Genomic DNA, 22,601 nt, shown 5'->3' with positions numbered 1-22,601 from the left:
TATTTTAGTAAAGAATTGTTACTTAATATTTACCACTAATGAATTCTTAGAAATATTTTTCAACCACATATACCACATTACAAATGATCTGCTGGTGAATAAGACCGTTATTAAAGGAAAATAGGTATGATACTAACTTAGGACTTGTAGCCTTTGTACACACTAGTATTTTCTTAAAATTTTCCATCATGGTACCATCATTGTTCAGTTTCACCAGTGGACACTAGTGTAAGAGCACTAGTATACACAGGTAGGTCAACAGCACGCATATTTTAACTGGGGTGCAATCTATAGATGGTTAACATGCCAACAGTTAGTCTACTCTAGTACCACATTTGCTACCAACAGCAGACTTATACTTGAGGTAGTGCAATGTTGGGACATGTTAAGAAAATGCTAGTCTGAACACAACCCTAGCACACAGTTCATTGGAGACCTAATATAGGGTGAAGAGCTCAGCCTGTAGTGAAAAACTACACTATTTTTTTAGAGACTTTGTCATGTGATTTGTGAAATGACATTAAGTGCCATGGTAAAATGTCAGGTTTCAGAGTAGCAGCCGTGTTAGTCTGTATCCGCAAAAAGAAAAGGAGGACTTGTGGCACCTTAGAGACTAACAAATTAATTTGAGCATAAGCTTTCGTGAGCTACAGCTCACTTCATCAGATGCATTCAGTGGAAAATACAATGGGGAGATTTATATACACAGAGAACATGAAACAATGGGTTTTCACTCATTAAGGCAAAATTCCTGTTCAGATCAATGTTAAATTGAGCCAAAAGGTTGTAATACCATGTTTGTGGCACAAGGAAACATGCTTGTATAGTGCTCCTATAGTTTGGGTTCATTGTCTGGATATGCCGAAAGAAGGACAGGAGACATTTGACATGGTTTAATCAGGCTGCAACTTATATTATTAGATGTCTGGGACTACCCGGTAGATAAGTGTACAGTGCAGGTAACCCCCATGTTTATTCCATAGTAACCTGGGGGGCTTTTACCAGTTCCCCCTCTTTTTCCATACCCGTGGTGAGGGGCTGCCACCAGCTCCCCCTCTTTTTGCCTCCCAGAGCCTCCAGTAAATCCATTGCCAGGAACTCACCCTCCACCCCTGCCTTTTAGGAGGCTTAAGGTGGGCTATAAGAATGGGGGGTTGGCTCCCTGCCATACCAATCATAGGAGTGCCCAACTGCCCCCCATTCGCTCCTTTAACGAACACCTCTTTTTAAGTCCTTTTCCAAGCCATTTATCCAGTCACTGTATACTTTCCCTACGGAGTACCTGCACTGGACATCTGCCACAAGGAGGCATCAGCAATTAGCTTGGCTGTCTCCTCCCCACACCCAGTCAGGTTTCCAGACATCTCCTAATGCCATCTTTTATATCAGTTGGTAAAAAAATGATGGCACCTAAGTCAGACAGGTGAACCCCATCCTCCCGAAACAACTCTGCTGCCCCATATACTATGCTAAGATGTGAAATTACTATCCTTCCTATTGTCCAAAGGAATTTGGCCACCTCCCTATTCACATACCTCCTTGCCTTGTCCACCCTGGAGGGGCTCAGGGCTCCCCACCAGATCCTGCGCTGAAGCATGTCTGACCACATCATGTTAACTCCTGGAAAAACTACACTATTTTTTTCAGAGACTTTGTCATGTGATCTGTGAAATGACATTCAGTGTCATGGTAAAATGTATGATTCTTCACTCCTTATTAAGGCAAAATTCCTGTTCAGATCCATGTTAAATCGAGCCAAAAGGTTGTCATCCCATGTTTGTGGCACAAGGAAACATGCTTGTGTAGGGCTCCTACTGTTGGGTTTAATATTGAGAAAAAAAGTGGCCAAGAATTAAAGCAATAGGACACACTGAAGATGCTTAAATGAAAGAAACAAAAGAATCCCAAACCCTATGTGTATTGAGGCCTAAAATTTTTATTGCATATTTACTAGCAGTTCTAGAATTGCCTCTTTGTGTGATTATATTGAGGAAGTTTTTAGAGAGAGGTTTGTAGTTATTATAAAAGGAAATTATTCTAATCTAATTCATACACTTTAAATTAATTTAGATACAACATAGAAGTTTTATTTTACTGTAAATTTTTCAAAGAGATTTTTCAAACTATCCATGAAAATTTAACCAGGATACACTTCAACATATTTTTATTATTTAAGCACAAAACAATAGTATTCTTTTAAGTAAAAGAAAGCATTCTACACAGTTTTGAGTTTTCTAAGACCTAAATCTACATGAGGCTAACAATCCTATTCATAAGTGGAAAATGTGGCTACTTTGACAGACCCTGGTTCAATAACAAGTATGCAGGTTGAAGTTATCACACAGTTTTGGATGTGAATTCAACAGCAGGGTAATGACAGTTGCCAAGGATTTGTACTTGCTGTCGCTTAGTACCAGTGTTGCCTGTCAAATTGTCTCCTTTTTCTTATACAGAAGCCACAGAATTTTTATGGATAGCAATTACTTACAATATACAATGAAGTACATCAAATGTAACAACCACTCTTTAGCCCTTCATTATTTGGTCGTCTTTTTGTTATATCTAGTCATCCATTTTCACCTAAATTATTTATTTATACTGTATATTTGACAAGCGTATATTTCTTGCTTTATATTTTTGGAGCACTTAAAACCTTGCTCAAGAGATATAGTGATTTATTTTAATATTAATTGTATTTTAAGCTAAACTATATCTTATTACTATTTTAATAGTAGTTAAACTTCTTGTTGGACTAACTGCAACTAGTACAATCTAGATGCCAAGCTAGTTTATATCTCTCTAAATATTTATCCGCATAAAACATTTAAATAATGAAAGTATTGAGACTTAGCTATAACGGAAGTTCACATTGCTAACCTATCTTCCTCCAGGCATCATATACATGTTTATATAGACTTGCACTGATATTATTTTGTTTTGCCACCTAATTGTCTACTGCAAATAACTGCATTAGTATAACTTTGTATTGACAGACCATGCCATCCTAGTGGATTTATACCTTTATCATTTTGAGTTGATACTGTAATGTACTCTCCATTGATTGTACTCCCATTATTTCATTCTATTTTGGTCTGACATTTTTTCTGCAAGAGGTTTGCACTGACATCATCATAATACTGTTGTGATAACACTATGTCCAATTTCAATGAACAAGAAAGTTACGACACAAATTATAAAGGGGCCCCAGGATTTTCTTTTCCCTCCCAGTCCAAACGAAAGACTCCCCATATTTGAGACAGAGGAAGGAATGCAATAAGAACCATCTCTAACAAAATAGGATCAGCACAGCTGTTACTAAATCAGCCAGGTAGAGGAGGCTTTCCTTTTAGCTTATTTGCAAGAGCTGCTGCATGTAGGCCACCCATGGTCCAAATTTAAGTTTTCAGTGTTGGTTATGTAGGCAACTATGAATATAAATCAAGCCATACTTTAGCTACACTAGAGACGTGGTAAGAAGAAAGAAAAAGGTACTACTGGCATGGGGTACATTGTGAGGAATGGGCTCCACAGTGGAGAGCATCTTATAGAAACAAGTAGGAGAGAACAAGGGGCAGGGGTTTAAAATAAGCAAGTAGGGGGGAAGTTTATTTTGCTTACAATGTAATGTAAACACAAATTTTATTTAAAAATTAAACTATGGATATTCAAAGAGAGATGCCAAACATAACCCCCCAATTCAAAGGCAATCAATGCTTTTATGTTACAACCATTTCCTCAAAACTTTGTTTTTTACCTAGTTAGATTATAAACTCTTTGGAAATAAAACAACAGGAAACAATGTAGGAACCACTAACTGGGCTAAGTGACTTAAGTGTATCGTATCACCTGTTCCTCTCCTGAAGCACTGAGACAATATCGTGATAAGTGTATAAACTAGGGCTGTCCAAGTGATTAAAAAAATTAATTGAGATTAATTGCACTGTTAAACAATAATAGAATAGCATTTATATAAACATTTTTGGATGCTTTCTACATTTTCAAATATACTGATTTCAATTACAACACAGAATACAAAGTGTACCGTGCTTACTTTATATTTATTTTTGATTACAAATATTTGCACTGTAAAAAACAAAAGAAATAGTATTTTTAAATTCACCTCATACAAGTACTGTAATGCAATCTCTTTATCATGGAAGTTGAACTTCCAAATGTAGAATTATGTACAAAAAGATTGCATTAAAAAAATGTAAAATTTTAGAGGCTGCAAGTCCACTCAGTCCTACTTCTTGTTCAGCCAATCACTCAGACAAACAAGTTTGTTTACTTTTGCAGGAGATAATACTGCCCGCTTCTTGTTTACAATATCACCTGAAAGTGAGAACAGGCATTCGCATGGCACTGTTGTAACCGGCGTCGCATAAGAACATAAGAATGGCCATACTGGGTCAGACCAAAGGTCCATCCAGCCCAGTATCCTGTCTACCGACAGTGGCCAATACCAGGTGCCCCAGAAGGAGTGAACCTAACAGGTAATGATCAAGTGATCTCTCTCCAGCCATCCATCTCCACCCTCTGACAAACAGAGGCTAGGGACACCATTCCTTACCCATCGTGGCTAACAGCCATTAATGGACTTAATTTATGAATTTATCCAGTTCTCTTTTAAACCCTGTTATAGTCCTAGCCTTCAAAACCTCCTCAGGCAAGGAGTTCCACAGGTTGACTGTGCGCTGAGTGAAGAACTTCCTTTTATTTGTTTTAAACCTGCTGCCCATTAATTTCATTTGTTGGCCCCTAGTTCCTATATTATGGGAACCAGTAAATAACTTTTCCTTATTCACTTTCTCCACACCACTCATGATTTTATATACCTCTATCATATCACCCCCTTAGTCTCCTCTTTTCCAAGCTAAAAAATCTGAGCCTCTTTGATCTCTCCTCATATGAGACCTGTTCCAAACCCCCAATCATTTTAGTTGCCCTTTTCTGAACCTTTTCTAATGCCAGTATATATTTTTTGAGATGAGGGGACCACATCTGTACGCAGTATTCAAGATGTGGGCATACCATGGATTTATATAAGGGCAATAAGATAGTCTCCATCTTATTCTCTATCACTTTTTTACTGATTCCTAACATCCCGTTTGCTTTTTTGACTGCCGCTGCACACTGCGTGGACATCTTCAGAGAACTATCCACAATGACTCAAAGAAATTTGAGTCTGATTAGTTGTAGCTAAATTAGCCCCCATTATATTGTATGTATAGTTGGGGTTATTTTTTCCAATGTGCATTACTTTACATTTATCCACATTAAATTTCATTTGCCATTTTGTTGCCCAATCACTTAGTTTTGTGAGATCTTTTTAAAGTTCTTCACAGTCTGCTTTGGTTTTAACTATCTTGAGCAGTTTAGTATCATCTGCAAACTTTGCCACCTCACTGTTTACCCCTTTCTCCAGATCATTTATGAATAAGTAGAATAGGATTGGTCCGAGACTGATCATTGGGGAACACCACTAGTTACCCCTCTCCATTCTGAAAATTTACTATTTATTCCTACCCTTTGTTCCCTGTCTTTTAACTATTTCTCAATCCATGAAAGGATCTTCCCTCTTATCCCATGACAACTTAATTTACGTAACTTTGGTGAGGGACCTTGTCAAAGGCTTTCTGGAAATCTAAGTACACTATATCCACTGGATCCCCTTGGTCCACTTGGTTGTTGACCCTCTCAAAGAATTCTAATAGTTCTGTAGTTTCTGCATCCGAGTGTTGCTCATTTAAGACTTCTGAAAGCATGCTCCACTGCTCATCCCTCTCAGATTTTGGAAGGCACTTCAGATTCTTAAACCTTGGGTTGAGTGTTGTAGCTATCTTTAGAAATCTCACATTGGTACCTTCTTTGCGTTTTGTCAAATCTGCAGCGAAAGTGTTCTTAAAATGAACAACATGTGGGGGGTCATCATCTGAGGCTGCTATAACATGAAATATATGGCAAAATGCGGGTAATACAGAGCAGGGGACATACCATTGCCCCCCAAGGAGTTCAGTCACAAATTTAATTAATGCATTATTTTTTTTAATGAGCGTCATCAGCATGGAAGCATGTCCACTGGAATGGTGGCCGAAGGATGAAGGGGCATATGAATGTTTAGCATATCTGGCATGTAAATACCTTGCAATGCCAGCTACAAAAGTGCCATGCAAATACCTGTTCTCACTTTCAGGTGACATTGTAAACAAGAAGTGGACAGCATTATCTCTTGCAAATGTAAACAAACTTGTTTGTCTGAGCGATTGGCTGTACAAGAAGTAGGACTGAGTAGACTTGTAGGCTCTGAAGTTTTACATTGTTTTGTTTTTGAGTGCAGTTATGTAACAAAAATAAATCTACATTTGTAAGTTGCACTTTCATGACAAAGATTGCACTATAGTACTTGTATGAGGTGCACTGAAAAATACTATTTCTTTTGTTTATCATTTTTACAGTGCAAATATTTGTAATCAAAAATAATATACACTTTCATTTCAGTTACAACACAGAATACATTATATATGAAAATGTAGAAAAACATCCAAAATATTAAAGAAATTTCAATTGGTATTCTTTTGTTTGACAGTGCGATTAAAACTGCGATTAATTGCAATTAATTTTTTGTACCTGCAATTCATTTGTTTGAGTTATTGCTTGAGTTAACTGCGATTAATCAATAGCCCTAGTATAAACTATCAGATAATTAATATGTTTGTTTTAATAAAAAATGCTTACTTCTGTTGTAGGATTAGCCCTATGCCAGGTGTACTGTGTTAAAATTATCAAGTTTTGTTCACATCTTGTTAAAATACAGCATATTGTCTCCAACCTCTGTTCTCTGCAAAACAGTAGGAGCTTAGAAAGAAGCATAAAACTTTGTTTGTTAGTGAGCCAAGGATAAACTTTCTTACAATTAAATAATCTTCCAAGAAACAAAAATGTGTACTTACAGTAAATGCACAAACCCATTAGTTAATGAGTACATGAATACTTGCTTCATTCACTATGCATCTTGTAAGGTAAGTTGCAGAGCTCCTAAAGCTTGTAGAAGAGGACTTTCTTTGATTTCCTAAGGTGTGTAGGAGAAGGGCTCCATTCTGCTTGAGGGATAGGGCATCAGGAGTGGACCACAAAGTTGATTGTGATTCCAAGAGCTCCAATCTCCCAATTTTCCCTTTTATTAAGGGGAAAAATAAACTGCACCAGATTTAAACCTGTTACAGGTACACTTGCTGCATGATGGGGGAGGCAGAACCAAGGATACAGTGGCCCCATCCCCCTGCAGCTACCCACAGGATGGGTAGCCCAAATAGGGAAGTAAGGGTGGTGCCTTATGCCATCTTATGCCTTTGCATGGCTTGTATGACACATAAGGATTTGCCCCTTAAATATACATGTGCAACATCTTGTATCTTTAATCATGTTTGTATATTTACATAATTTGTATTGCTATAATTACTTAAATTGACTACTAGGGTCCTGGCTTGGCATTCCTGTTCCCCGCATGGCTGGGGAATTCCAGGAGAAGGACTAATATCTAACCAAATGAAAAAATTTGAAAATCTGAAGAAGAGGAGGCCTTTGTTTTTAAGGCTTCAATGCCACAAATCACTAATTTTGAGATGATTAAAAATCTAGATAAACTCAAATTTAGATAGCTCAGAGTGAGCTATAGCTAAAACATTGCTGCATATCTGCAATGTTCTGAGGCACTTTTCAGATTGATTAAAAGAAACTAACAGTAAATGTTACTGTGCAACCATGAAATTATATTTTAAAATTACCTCTATTTTCAGCTTTAAACTGTTGCTAATAAAGTTATTTTGCTCAATTATATTCTTTGCAACATATCACAAAATACCAAATTAAAAATCTTACCTTGGCAAATGATATAAGTGGGAAGAAGATGTGATGACTTTATTCACAAACTGCTTCACTACCAGGTTTCAGAGTAGCAGCCGTGTTAGTCTGTATTCGCAAAAAGAAAAGGAGGACTTGTGGCACCTTAGAGACTAACCAATTTATTAGAGCATAAGCTTTCGTGAGCTACAGCTCACTTCCTCAGATGCATATCGTGGAAACTGCAGCAGGCTTTATATATACACAGAGAATATGAAACAATACCTATTCCCACCCCACTGTCCTGCTGGTAATAGCTTATCTAAAGTGATTTCCAGCACAAATCCAGGTTTTCTCACCCTCCACCCCCCCACACAAATTCACTCTCCTGCTGGTGATAGCCCATCCAAAGTGACAACTCTTTACACAATGTGCATGACAATCAAGCTGGGCTATTTCCTGCATAAATCCAGGTTCTCACATCCCCCCACCCCCATACACACACAAACTCACTCTCCTGCTGGTAATAGCTCATCCAAACTGACCACTCTTCAAGTTAAAATCCAAGTTAAACCAGAACATCTGGGGGGGGGGGGTAGGAAAAAACAAGAGGAAACAGGCTACCTTGCATAATGACTTAGCCACTCCAAGTCTCTATTTAAGCCTAAATTAATAGTATCCAATTTGCAAATGAATTCCAATTCAGCAGTTTCTCGCTGGAGTCTGGATTTGAAGTTTTTTTGTTTTAAGATAGCGACCTTCATGTCTGTGATCGCGTGACCAGAGAGATTGAAGTGTTCTCCGACTGGTTTATGAATGTTACAATTCTTGACATCTGATTTGTGTCCATTTATTCTTTTACGTAGAGACTGTCCAGTTTGACCAATGTACATGGCAGAGGGGCATTGCTGGCACATGATGGCATATATCACATTGGTGGATGTGCAGGTGAACGAGCCTCTGATAGTGTGGCTGATGTTATTAGGCCCTGTGATGGTGTCCCCTGAATAGATATGTGGGCACAGTTGGCAACGGGCTTTGTTGCAAGGATAAGTTCCTGGGTTAGTGGTTCTGTTGTGTGGTATGTGGTTGTTGGTGAGTATTTGCTTCAGGTTGCGGGGCTGTCTGTAGGCAAGGACTGGCCTGTCTCCCAAGATTTGTGAGAGTGTTGGGTCATCCTTTAGGATAGGTTGTAGATCCTTAATAATGCGTTGGAGGGGTTTTAGTTGGGGGCTGAAGGTGACGGCTAGTGGCGTTCTGTTATTTTCCACCTGCACATCCACCAATGTGATATATGCCATCATGTGCCAGCAATGCCCCTCTGCCATGTACATTGGTCAAACTGGACAGTCTCTACGTAAAAGAATAAATGGACACAAATCAGATGTCAAGAATTGTAACATTCATAAACCAGTCGGAGAACACTTCAATCTCTCTGGTCACGCGATCACAGACATGAAGGTCGCTATCTTAAAACAAAAAAACTTCAAATCCAGACTCCAGCGAGAAACTGCTGAATTGGAATTCATTTGCAAATTGGATACTATTAATTTAGGCTTAAATAGAGACTTGGAGTGGCTAAGTCATTATGCAAGGTAGCCTGTTTCCTCTTGTTTTTTCCTACCCCCCCCCCCCCAGATGTTCTGGTTTAACTTGGATTTTAACTTGAAGAGTGGTCAGTTTGGATGAGCTATTACCAGCAGGAGAGTGAGTTTGTGTGTGTATGGGGGTGGGGGGATGTGAGAACCTGGATTTATGCAGGAAATAGCCCAGCTTGATTGTCATGCACATTGTGTAAAGAGTTGTCACTTTGGATGGGCTATCACCAGCAGGAGAGTGAATTTGTGTCGGGGGGTGGAGGGTGAGAAAACCTGGATTTGTGCTGGAAATCACTTTAGATAAGCTATTACCAGCAGGACAGTGGGGTGGGAATAGGTATTGTTTCATATTCTCTGTGTATATATAAAGCCTGCTGCAGTTTCCACGATATGCATCTGAGGAAGTGAGCTGTAGCTCACGAAAGCTTATGCTCTAATAAATTGGTTAGTCTCTAAGGTGCCACAAGTCCTCCTTTTCTTTTTGCTTCACTACCGTAGTTTGTACACTGTTATGACATGAAGACGTTGATGAAGTTAAGAATTCATTATTTCTTTGTGATGCCCCAAAAGTTGGATTGCAAGGTACATGAGCACTTACTGGCCTTTTGTCATTTGCCATTTCCTGTTTAGAAATGTCAAAGGCAGTAATTAAAATTAATGCAGAGGTTTCTTCTATTAACAGTTATGACTGATGACTCTGATTAATTAGCCTGAACCCAATCCAGTAGTGCTTTTTCACATGAGTAGTCTAACTGAAGCCAGTATTGGGTTTCTGAACATAGTAAGGTTCGGTTTGGATGCAGACAGATTGTATTTTTTATGTATTTACATTCTTAGGGAACAGAATTTGGAGCTGGTGAGAAACAATAGCAATATGGAGGCTTAAAGAGAGAGAGAGAGAGGGAGGGATAAAAAGGTCTTCTCTATAGAGCTAGATTGGCGGAATTATCCAGAAATCGTAAAGGCTTGTATATGAGGTTTTGTAGCTTACTAACAGTTTATTGCGGAAATTCATTTGGAAGGAATATTATTTCATTTATTATGAAATGTTATTGTGAAAGCTATATGCAAGACTTTTCAAAGTATAGGATTAAAGTGTTAAAAAATTCTTTCTTTCATATATATATATATATATATATATATATATATATATAAAGCTAACAGAGGGGGAAGCAATTAGAGTATGGTATGAATTGCTCATGCTCAACCATGCAAAATATCAGAGTCAAAAGTTTATGTCTTGATCCCAAGAAGTGCTGAGTATCCACAACTCCTGTTAAATCAATGGGAGCAATAGATGCTCGGCAACTCTGAGAATCAGGCATTTACAGATTAAGGCCCCAGTCCCACAAATAATTACTCTCATGCTTAATTTAAAGCATGTAAGTAGTCCCATTGGCACCAGTGAGACTACTCACATATATAAGTCTTTGCAGGATTAGAACTTTTTGTATATGTTTCAAATAAATATTAAATTATTTATTTCCAGAATGCAGAAACTGTGGAGCAGATCCTCATCTGCTGTATGTAGATTTCTACCTATTTTAGTCTTCAGAAGAGTGTGGGAGATATCAATATTTAAAATATATATATATATATATATATAGTGTGTCTCTGTCTACATGAGCAGTATCATGCTGTCTCTTACACAGAAGGAAATATTTCAGAGTAGCAGCCGTGTTAGTCTGTATCCGCAAAAAAGAAAAGGAGTATCTGTGGCACCTTAGAGACTAACAAATTTATTTGAGCATAAGCTTTTGTGAGCTAACTCAGTCCTGGATGGTTTTATAGATCCCCAGGAAGGGAGACAATGACTATGACTCAATTGCCAGTGTTTAATGGACAAATCCACTGCTGGAAGTCTACCTCTGGCCTCCCTAGTGAGATGCTTAAACTGGATTGACTAGGTTCAGGAGTCCCACAGAAGACAAAGTAACTTTGAGATGGATAAAAAAAGCTGATTTCAGAGTGGGGAGACAGTGACTGAGGGTCAGACTGAGGCAGAGACTCCAGGGATGAAGTCTGCCTCACCCAGCTCCAATGTTGGAAGTACCTGGGACAAGTGGGACCTATTTAAGCTTACAAGGAAAGACTAAGGTTTAGGTAAGATAATATGTGTATAGACCTTTTGTTGTTTTAACCCTTTCCTCTCTGTTTGGTACATGCCTGAGGTTACGTAAATAATACTTTGTTTCAAAGAGGCTGTTTTGAATCACTGTATTTTCATATCGATCATAGTCTCCCAAAGAGAAGTCTATAACAGGAGTCAAAACCCAACTAGATCTGTTGGGAAACACTTGCTAAATAGAAAAGGAGTACTTGTGGCGCCTTAGAGACTAACAAATTTATCTGAGCATAAGCTTTCGTGAGCTACAGTACCTAATGGGAAAGCTAAAGTAAACTTTATTAATTAATCCAAGTAATTATAAAATCCCTTTTACAAATGAGGCTACTGACGTTTTTAAAGCAAGCCAGATTTAGCACTATAGTTGTATAAAAACTAACTACCAAGCGGATAGCAATAATTTCAGCATTTGCAAATGTTTTCTTTGTTTGCAGTGTGAACCCCTAAAAACACAGGCTAAATAAAGAAAAATCACCACCTGGGAAGGATTTTTGAAATCGGGCTCTTTAAGCTATAGTTTATCATCACTCAGGGCCATATTCTGCTACCCTATGTCATGCGGAGTAATATCGTACTCCGTAAGTAGTCCCATTGGAATTAATGGGAGTATCTAGATAGAAAGGCACAGCACAAAATGCCAATGGTGGCAGAATCTGATTCCTAGAAAATGGAACATGAAGTCTTTATTCTTTGCTTCTGGGTTTTTAGTTAGATATATCCTTGAACCGACTGTGACACAAGTTGTTACTCTTTTCCTCACTAAAAGGTCAATGTGGGGCAGGTGGGCTGCTTCAGGGTGTTAGTCAGAGAGCAGGCCAACAGCTGGTTCCAGCAGGTCTGCCCTTGACACTCTTTCTAGCCCTTTTAGGCCTCTGGAGGTATGTCTACACTGCCATGTAAACTCAGGGTTAGCAGAACTTGAGTTAGCAGACCAGGGGTTTGTTAATCTAGGACTTGATGGTCTACACTCATTTGTAACCCCAGGTTAGGAACTGTTGAATCCTGGGTCCCAACGTGGAGCTCCAGCATCTACAGTGCATTATGTTGGCCGGAGTCCACCCATAACTCAGACTTCCTAGCACCCTCCCAAAGTGTGGCTGCTCTAGTCCTTTGTTTGTGATGCAGGAAAATCTGACTGCCCACCAAACTTGACTGTCCGGAGGACAAAGAAAGTCGGCGAGCGCGATTGTGGAATACTTTTGGCAGACTCCCAGAGCATGAGTCTTGTCTTTGTCACCTCTTTGTAGAAAAACTTCTGAAGGGTCCAGTCCTGTTGTGGGACTTGCACAACTTGAGGCCCTGATATACTGACATCTAAAAAGTGCTGAAAGATTTCACAGTTCAACCTATTGCTCTCACAACTCCTACTTTAAACACAAACTTCTCCTGCATTAATGCAGAATATCTGACATTTTGCTATGTAGATCTACTGCATATATAGTAAAAAGAAAAGGAGTACTTGTGGCACCTTAGAGACTAACCAATTTATTAGAGCATAAGCTTTCGTGAGCTACAGCTCACTTCATCGGATGCATATCGTGGAAACTGCCAGTTTCGTGGCAGTTTCCACGATATGCATCCGATGAAGTGAGCTGTAGCTCACGAAAGCTTATGCTCTAATAAATTGGTTAGTCTCTAAGGTGCCACAAGTACTCCTTTTCTTTTTGCGAATACAGACTAACACGGCTGTTACTCTGAAACCTGCATATATAGTGTATTTAATAAAAGTTAGTTATACCATAAAATGCTAATTTGTATGCTACTGTATTTCTCTATAGTAATAGTTATAACAGTGCATTACACTTCATCATGCAACAGCTTGATTATTGTAACCTCCTAAATTCTGGCCTTGACTAGTGTGTAGAGTCCTTCACAGATACAAAATTTTCATCTGCATCCTATCCGCAATCCACAAAAATTGTCTGTGGATATTGCAGGGCTGTGCCAAGCCCCTGACCCCCAGCCACACCCCACTTCTCCTTAGAGACCTCCTGTCCTGCCACCCGCTCCGCACCTGCCATACCTCCTTCCCTGCCGTGGGCAGGGAGGCTACAATCCTGGGCCTTTGTATGCAGTGCTACCCTCCCAATGGGGGGATCAGACACCCTTACACAGCCGCAGTGGCTCTAAAACATACAGACCCAGCCGGACAGACAGCAGTGACATCTATTCTCCTCACAGAACCCGCCATTCCCACCTGCTAGTTTAAAGTACACCTCTTTCAAAATGGTGCTTGGCTCACTGCACAGGAGTATATCTACCCTTCTGGGAATTGTAGTTTACCTCTTCCATCCGAGCAAGCTGGGGACTACAACTCCCAGAATGTCCAATGGGCTATTGCCACATATCGCAGCCTGCTGCTGCATGATTCAGAGAGCTGGGCTGGCGCCTGAGGGCTGGGTGACAGCCATTCCGTTTGTGTGTGCTGCAGACCCATGCACAAATACAAAATTTGTAACCGTCTCTGATCCATAATCCGCAAAAATGGTGGATATCCATGGATTTGCAGGGCTCGACTAGTGTGACCTTTACCCCCCTCAAGTTCATTTAAAAGGCAGCTGCTAAGATAGTTTTCTTTATCCATTATTCTGATAACATCTTTTCCCCCTTTGAATCAATCCATTAACTTCCCTTCTCTGCTACCTCAAATTCTTGTCCTTATCTTCAGGGCCTTTCACAGTTTAGCCCTGCCCTACTTACTGACTCTATTATCTCACTGTGTTGTCATCTGCTACCTGGATTTCCTCATCAATGCCAGCATTGATGATCCATTTCACCTACAGAACCTTCATGCTTTCTTCCATGCTGTCCTGTATGAATGGGTCATCCTCCTCGAAAAGATTGATAAAGCTGCTACCTTATTCTTCAAATCCCTCAAGATTCACTTCTACAGAATACTGCCAAATTATAATGGCTAGGCAGGTGATGCGCTAAGATTATTGCTACTGATCTGCTCATTTGTCTCCATTCACAAACAACAACAACAAAACCTCTATACCTACAAATTGTGTACAAGGCTAGACTATTAAAAAATAAACTTGAATTGCTGTTACCCTGTCCTCTCTTCCTCCCCCACCCCCCTTCCCACTTTTGTTTGTTTCTTCTTTTCATTACTACTTTCCTTTTCATCTTTTCACAAATAGAATGTTAGTTCTTTGGAGAAAGGACTGTCTGCAGCATACGTCTATACAGTGTCCAGCACAATGGGGACTCAACCTAGAGGCACTACTGTAATCCACATAATAAACAACAATAATAAGGAAGAGCCAATCCATTCTATAATCCACAGAAGTGTATACAAACTGTGTATCTGAAATACAGTTTTATGTTAAAACAGTTTACTCTTGTAGTCTATACTAAAAAAGGCAAGAAATACAAATTGCAATTACTAATTTATTTATCATCTACATTTTTTCATTTTATCCATAGTTATCTTCTGTGATTAAAAATGAAACAAAATAACGTCTCTCAAACATGCATTTCAACCACTGAATGTTCCTTAGAGGACTGTCCTTTTGAAAACAGCTCTGCTATGTGACTAGTCTTGCAATTTTTATTCTGTCCTAACTCAAACAAAACTGGAATAGAATACAATGGGAGTTTTGCCTGAGCTAGGACTAAGGACTTTGGGAATGTGTTTTCAGATAGTAATGGGCAGGTAGTAGGTAGAGATATCAGACATATTTAGTGGTAATGGTCAGAGGAAAGTAAGTAGATTTAACTGTTCTTTATACCAGAAAATACTATTTTTTTAAGAAGAAACTACAACAGAAAACAAATGTTAAACAAAAGTATAGTAGAATTCATTCTATACTTCCAAAGAAAATAAGTGCATCAAAGCCAATTAGCCCAGTGCCCCCTTCCCACAAACACATGGGAACATACCCAATTATCTTGAAAAAAGCCAATTAAAAATAAAATGAATAATTTGAATACCAAAACTTCTATAATTCATTTGATAATTACATTTCTCCTGAAGCTGCTGTTAATGTAAACTGTGAAATACTGTCGATCTATCATGTTTATAAGCATCATAGACAACATACTCATTCCTCTGTTGTCTTTAAATGTTACATTGCAGTTTGCACTAACAAGTAATCAAAATGACATTAAACATGCCTCTTTTTGATACAAGTCTTCAGATAACATTTAGAATCTTCAAAAAACTGAATATTCATTTTATGTTCATCAGGATAAACATCCAGTTAGTCACAGGGATCCTTTTCTTTATTCTGCCATTACAAAAAAAAAAGTAAAGAAAAAGAAAAAAGGATATTATGTTCATAGAAACAGAAATGTAGGGCTGGAGGGGAGCTCAAATGTCATGTGGGACTGTGTCAAAAGCCATACTAAAATCAAGATATGTCTACAGTTTCCCCCATCCACTAGGTCAGTATCATAGAATCATAGAATATCAGGGTGGGAAGGGACCTCAGGAGGTCATCTAGTCCAACCCCCTGCCCAGAGCAGGATCAATCCCCAATTAAATCATCCCAGCCAGGGCTTTGTCAAGCCTGACCTTAAAAACTTCTAAGGAAGGGGATTCCACCACCTCCCTAGGTAACGCATTCCAGTGTTTCACCACCCTCCTAGTGAAAAAGTTTTTCCTAATATCCAACCTAAATCTCCCCCACTGCAACTTGAGACCATTACTCCTAGTTCTGTCATCTGCTACCACTGAGAACAGTCTAGATCCATCCTCTTTGGAACCCCCTTTCAGGTAGTTGAAAGCAGCTATCAAATCACCCCTCATTCTTCTCTTCCGCAGACTAAACAATCCCAGTTCCCTTAGTCTCTCCTCATAAGTCATGTGTTCCAGTCCCCTAGTCATTTTTGTTGCCCTCCGCTGGACTCTTTCCAATTTTTACACATCCTTCTTGTAGTGTGGGGCCAAAACTGGACACAGTACCCCAGATGAGGCCTCACCAATGTCAAATAGAGGGGAACAATCACGTCCCTCGATCTGCTGGCAATGCCCCTACATATACATCCCAAAATGCCATTGGCCTTCTTGGCAAAAAGGGCACACTGTTGACTCATATCCAGCTTCTCGTCCACTGTAACCCCTAGGTCCTTTTCTGCAGAACTGCTGCCTAGCCATTCGGTCCCTAGTCTGTAGCGGTGCATGGGATTCTTCCATCCTAAGTGCAGGACTCTGCACTTGTCCTTGTTGAACCTCATCAGATTTATTTTGATCCAATCCTCTAATTTGTCTAGGGCCCTCTGTATGCTATCCCTACCCTCCAGTGTATCTACCTCTCCTCCCAGTAACCCTGTCAAAGAAGGAAATTGAGTTAGTTTGGTATGATTTTTTCTTGACAAATCCATGTTGGCTCTTACTTATCACCCTATCATTCTCTAGCTGCTTACAAATTAATTGTTTAATAATTTATTCAAATATCTTTCTAGGTACCGAAGCAAAGCTGACAGGTCTATATTCCCCTGGATCCCCTTTGTGCCCCTTTTTAAAGACAGGTAGTATGTTTGCCCTTCTCAACTTTCTCCTCTGGAACTTTCCCATCCTCCATGATGCTCAAAGGTAATGGCTAACAATTCAGAGATTACTCATGATTAATTACTCATGATTAACAGCAGTTCATTACATGGGTGTGCATGATGTGAATGTGTACAGGAGTGGCTGAGAGAAAGGAGTTTCCCCCTCCCCTACATAATCCACATAAGGTCCAGGCACAACTGTAGTCTTGGCACTCAGGGGGATCAATGGGATCTCTTCCATACTGTCCCAGAAGTGCATATTGTTGGTCTATGTATTGTTGGCCCTTAGAAAAAAATCAAAATATAAGATTGTTTGTATTACATGCTTTTGTAATTTTAAAATGGGTCAGGTCACAAATTGAATATGTCCTCATTACTGTTGCAACCCTGGAGGACTAGTTGGATTATAATGCTGGGTATATACGTTTGAGATATGTCATTCTCAATCTAATGAAGAGTGAAATGTTGCTGGTGAATATGTTCGTCACCATGAGGAATCATTCTTTTCTACTACACTTACTAATGTGGCACCTTTAGAAGTCAAGAGCCAGGTTAAGAACCTTGATGTCACTTTCAACCATGCCCAATTGCCAGACTTGGTATGGAAATGTTTTTACTGGTTGCACAATTTTTGTAGGCAGCCCTCTTGATTACCTTTTTCTCCTGAGACTGAGGCTTGATTATTTTAAATCCCTCATAGTAGTCACTTAAATTCTGTGAAGAATGCAACAAAACATTTGTTCACAGGACTGAGCACATTTATACCGATGTCCATCCTGCAATATTTATATTACCTGTGTCTACAGAGTCTAATACTGCACCAGCTGGACTCAGTAGGGCTTCAGCTGTTGATTTCAATGGAAGCAGAAGTAATGTAGAGTAATAGAATCACAGAATGTAGAACTGGAAGGGACCTCAAGAAGTCATCTAGTCCATCCCTCTGAGCTGAGGCGGGACCAAGTATATCTAGACCATCCCTGACAGCTCTAACCTGTTCTCAAAAACCTCCGATTGCAGAGATTCCACAAACTCCCTTGGAAACCTATTCCAATACTTAACTATCCTTATAGTGAGAACATTTTTTTCCTATGATCTAAACTAAATCTCCCTTGCTGCAGATTAAGCTGATTACTTCAAGGAACATGGAGAACAATTGATCACCATCCTCTTTATAAGAACCTACAACGTATTTGAAGACTGTTATCAGGTCCCCCCTCAGTCTTCTTTTCTCAAGACTAACCACACCTAGTTTTAACAGTTTCCTCCTAGGTCAGGTTATCTAAGCTTTTTACCATTTTTATTGCTCTCCTCTGGACTCTCTCCAGTTTGTCCACATCTTTCTTGAGGTGTAGCACCCAGAACTGGACACAGTACTCCAGCCGAGGCCTCACCAGTGTGGATTAGACTGGAACAATTACCTCTTGTGTCATATATACAAAACTCCTGTTAATTCACTCTTGAATGATATTACCCTTTTTTTTTTTTTTGCAACTGCATCACATTGTTGGCTCATATTGAATTTGTGATCCACTATAACTAGAGCTTTGTGTCTGTCACAGAGGTCGCAGGAGTCACGGATTCTGTGACTTTCCCTGACCTCCGTGACTTCTGCAGTGGCCAGTGTGGGTGACCACAGGGCTGCCCAAGCAGCAAGCTCGGGGAGCAGCTGCTCAGGTGGCCCCGGGGACAGTCACACAGGCCGCTACTGGAGCAGCTCTGCGGCCAGCCTCTCGGGCGGCACCGCAACCAGCCGCACCGCCCACTGCTTGAGCTGGCAGCTGGTCCTGGGTGAAGTTTTTAAGGTCAAGCTTGACAAAGCCCTGGCTGGGATGATTTAATTGGGGATTGGTCCTGCTTTGAGTAGGGGGTTGGACTAGGTGACCTCCTGAGGTCCCTTCCAACCCTGATATTCTATGATAAAGCAGGTTCCCAGAACAGCAGCTGCTCCGGCGGCTCCCAGCAGCGCTCCCCAGGGCAGCCAAAGCCACTGCTGCTCCGGTGGCTCCAGGCAGCGGTCCCCGGGGTAGACAGAGCATCCAATGCTCTGGCAGCCCCCAACAGCTGGTGCTGCTGGCCGTGGGCCCCCTTCCGCAGTCGTGGCCCCCCAGGGCACCCCTGCAGCAGTGGCCCCCACACCAGCGGCCTCCTGGGGTGACCCCTGCAGCAACAGCCGCTCAAAGATTTAGTCAGGGGTATTTATAGTATAAGTCATGGACAGGTCACAGGCCATGAATTTTTGTTTATTGCCCATGACCTGTCTATGACTTTTACTAAAAATACTGTGACTAAATCGTAGCTTTAACTAAATCCCCCAGATCCTTTTCAGCAGTACTACTGCCTAACCAGTTATTCCCCATTTTGTAGTTGTGCATTCGTGAATATGTTTAAGCTAGACCTATCGGCTAGGTGTTTTCAGAGTTAAGGGCAGGGATCTGCTGTATTAACAACCTTCTCTTTGAGTATCTACCTAGAGGGTGTCTGTATTCTCACTTCACCCACCTTACAGGGACTCTATAATAGAATGAATGACCAGGTTTGAGGTGTGGAATTTGAGGTTCATAGAATGATATAATCCTAGTCTTTAAGGTCAGAAGGGACCATTATGATCATCTAGTCTGACCTCCTGCACAACGCAGGCCACAGAATCTCACCCACCAACTCCTGTAACAAACCCCTAACCTATATCTGAGCTACTGAAGTCCTCAAATCGTGGTTTAAAGACTTCAAGGTGCAGAGAATCCTCCAGCAAGTGACGCGTGCCCCACTCTGCAGAGGAAGGCAAAAAACCCCCAGGGCCTCTGCCAATCTGCCCTGGGGAAAAACTCCTTCCTGACTCCAAATATGACGATCAGCTAAACCCTGAGCATGTGGGTAAGACTTACCAGCCAGACACCCAAGAAAGAATTCTCTGTAGTAACTCAGATCCCACCGCATCTAACATCCCATCACAGGCCATTGGGCATATCTACAGCTAGTAGTCGAAGATCAATTAATTGCCAAAATTAGGCTATCCCATCATATCATCTCTTCCATAAACTTATCAAGCTTTGTCTTGAAGCCAGATATGTCTTTTGCCCCCACTGCTTCCCTTGGAAGGCTGTTCCAGAACTTCATTCCTCTGATGGTTAGAAACCTTCGTCTAATTTCAAGTCAAAACTTCCTGATGGCCAGTTTATATCCATTTGTTCTTGTGTCCACATTGGTACTGAGCTTAAATAATTCTTCTCCATCCATGGTATTTATCCCTCTGATATATTTACAGATAGCAATCGTATCTCCTCTCAGCCTTCTTTTATTTAGGCTAAACAAGCCAATTTCATTGAGTCTCCTTTCATAAGACAGGTTTTCCATTCCTCGGATCATCCTAGTAGCCCTTCTCTGTACCTGTTCCAGTTTGAATTCATCCTTCTTAAACATCGGAGACCAGAACTGCACACAATATTCCAGATGAGGTCTCACCAGTGCCTTGTATAATGGTAATAACACCTCCTTATCTCTACAGGAAATATCTCGCCTGATGCATCCCAAGACGGCATTAGCTTTTTTGACGGCCATATCACATTGGCGGCTCATAGTCATCCTGTGATTGACCAATACTCTGAGATCCTTCTCCTCCTCTGTTACTTCCAAGTAATGCGTCCCCAGTTTATAACAGAAATTCTCGTTATTAATCCCTAAATGCATGACCTTGCACTTTTCACTATTAAATTTCATCCTATTACTATTACTCCAGTTTACAAGGTCATCCAGATCTTCCTGTACGATATCCCGGTCCTTCTCTGTATTGGCAATACGTCCCAGCTTTGTGTCATCCACAAACTTTATGAGCACATTCCCACTTTTTGTGCCAAGGTCAGTAATAAAAAGATTAAATAAGTTTGGTCCCAAAACCAATTCCTGAGGAACTCCACTCATAACCTCCTTCCAGTCTGACAGTTCACCTTTCAGTGTGACCCGCTGTAGTCTCCCCTTTAACCAGTTCCTTATCCACCTTTCAATTTTCATATTGACCCCCATCTTTTCCAATTTAGCTAATAATTCTCCATGTGGAACCGTATCAAATGCCTTACTGAAATCGAGGTAAATTAGATCTACTGTGTTCCCTTTGTCTAAAAAAATCTATTAATTTCTCAAAGAAGGAGATCGGGTTGGTTTGACACGATCTACGTTTTGTAAAGCCACGTTGTATTTTGTCCCAATTACCATTGACCTCAATGTCCTTAACTACTTTCTCCTTCAAATTTTTTCCCAAGACATTGCATACTACAGATGTCAAACTAACAGGCCTGTAGTTACCCGGATCACTTTTTTTACCTTTCTTAAAAATAGGAACTATGTTAGCAATTCTCCAGTCATACGGTACAACCCCTGAGTTTACAGATTGATTAAAATTCTTGCTAACGGGCTTGCAATTTCATGTGCCAGTTCCTTTAATATTCTTGGATGAAGATTTTCCGGGCCCCCAATTTAGTCCCATTAAGCTGTTCGAGTTTGGCTTCTACCTCAGATGTGGTAATATCTACCTCCATATCCTCATTCCCATTTGTCGTCCTACTATTATCCCTAAGCTCCTCATTAGCCTCGTTAAAGACTGAGGCAAAGTATTTGTTTAGATATTGGGCCATGCCTAGATTATTCTTTACCTCCACTCCATCCTCAGTGTTAAGCGGTCCCACTTCTTCTTTCTTTGTTTTCTTCTTATTTATATGGCTATAGAATCTTTTACTATTGCTTTTAATTCCCTTTGCAAGGTCCAACTCTACATGGCTTTTGGCCTTTCTCACTTTATCCCTACATGTTCTGACCTCAATAAGGTAGCTTTCCTTGCTAATCCCTCCCATTTTCCACTCCTTGTAGGCTTTCTGCTTTTTCTTAATCAACTGTCTGAGATGCTTGCTCATCCAGCTTGGTCTACAACTCCTGCCTATGAATTTTTTCCCCTTTCTTGGTAGGCAGGCTTCTGATAGTTTCTGCAACTTTGACTTGAAGTAATTCCAGGCCCCCTCTGCCTTTAGATCCACGAGTTTTTCAGTCCAATCCACTTCCCTAACTAAATTCCTTAATTTTTTAAAGTTAGCCTTTTTGAAATCAAAAGCCCTAGTCACGGATCTATTTTTGTTTATCCTTCCATTTAGTTTGAACTGAATTAGCTCATGATCGCTCAAACCAAGGTTGTCCCCTACAATCATTTCTTCTATGAGGTCCTCACTGTTCACCAAAACCAAATCTAAAATGGCATCCTCTCTTGTCAGTTCAGCAACTACTTGCTGAAGGAATCCATCAGCTATCGCACACAGGAAAATCTGAGCCCTATTATTATTACTAGCACTTGTCCTCCAGTCTATATCTGGGAAGTTAAAGTCTTCCATGATCACACAATTCCCATTAGTATTTACTTCTTTAAAAACATTAAAGAGGTCTCTATCCATATTCACATCAGATCCCGGTGGTCTATAACACACCCCAAGCACTATCCCAGGGCTGACTCTTGTCGCGTTCTTCCCCAATGTGATTTTTGCCCAGACAGACTCTGTCTTATCCAT

At 40.2% G+C, this 22,601-nt stretch overlaps 1 protein-coding gene across 1 annotated transcript in view; it reads right to left on the bottom strand.

Moving 5' to 3' along the window:
* DCDC1 (doublecortin domain containing 1) overlaps window positions 1-22,601 on the bottom strand; it is a 418,510-nt gene that overhangs the window by 366,371 nt on the left and 29,538 nt on the right. The window contains exons 2-3 of the mRNA XM_084631193.1: window positions 9,932-10,059; window positions 7,879-7,941 (exon numbers count right to left, since the gene is read on the bottom strand). Coding sequence (XP_084487319.1) covers window positions 7,879-7,941; window positions 9,932-10,059 — 191 coding nt within the window. The remainder of the gene's footprint in view (window positions 1-7,878; window positions 7,942-9,931; window positions 10,060-22,601) is intronic.

This window comes from Lepidochelys olivacea, assembly GCF_965140295.1.
Source record: "Lepidochelys olivacea isolate rLepOli2 genome assembly, chromosome: 6".
In the NCBI taxonomy this organism is placed as follows: Eukaryota; Metazoa; Chordata; order Testudines; family Cheloniidae; genus Lepidochelys; species Lepidochelys olivacea.
The sequence above is the reverse complement of the archived record's forward strand: the minus strand, read 5'-3'. Positions and strand labels throughout refer to the sequence as shown.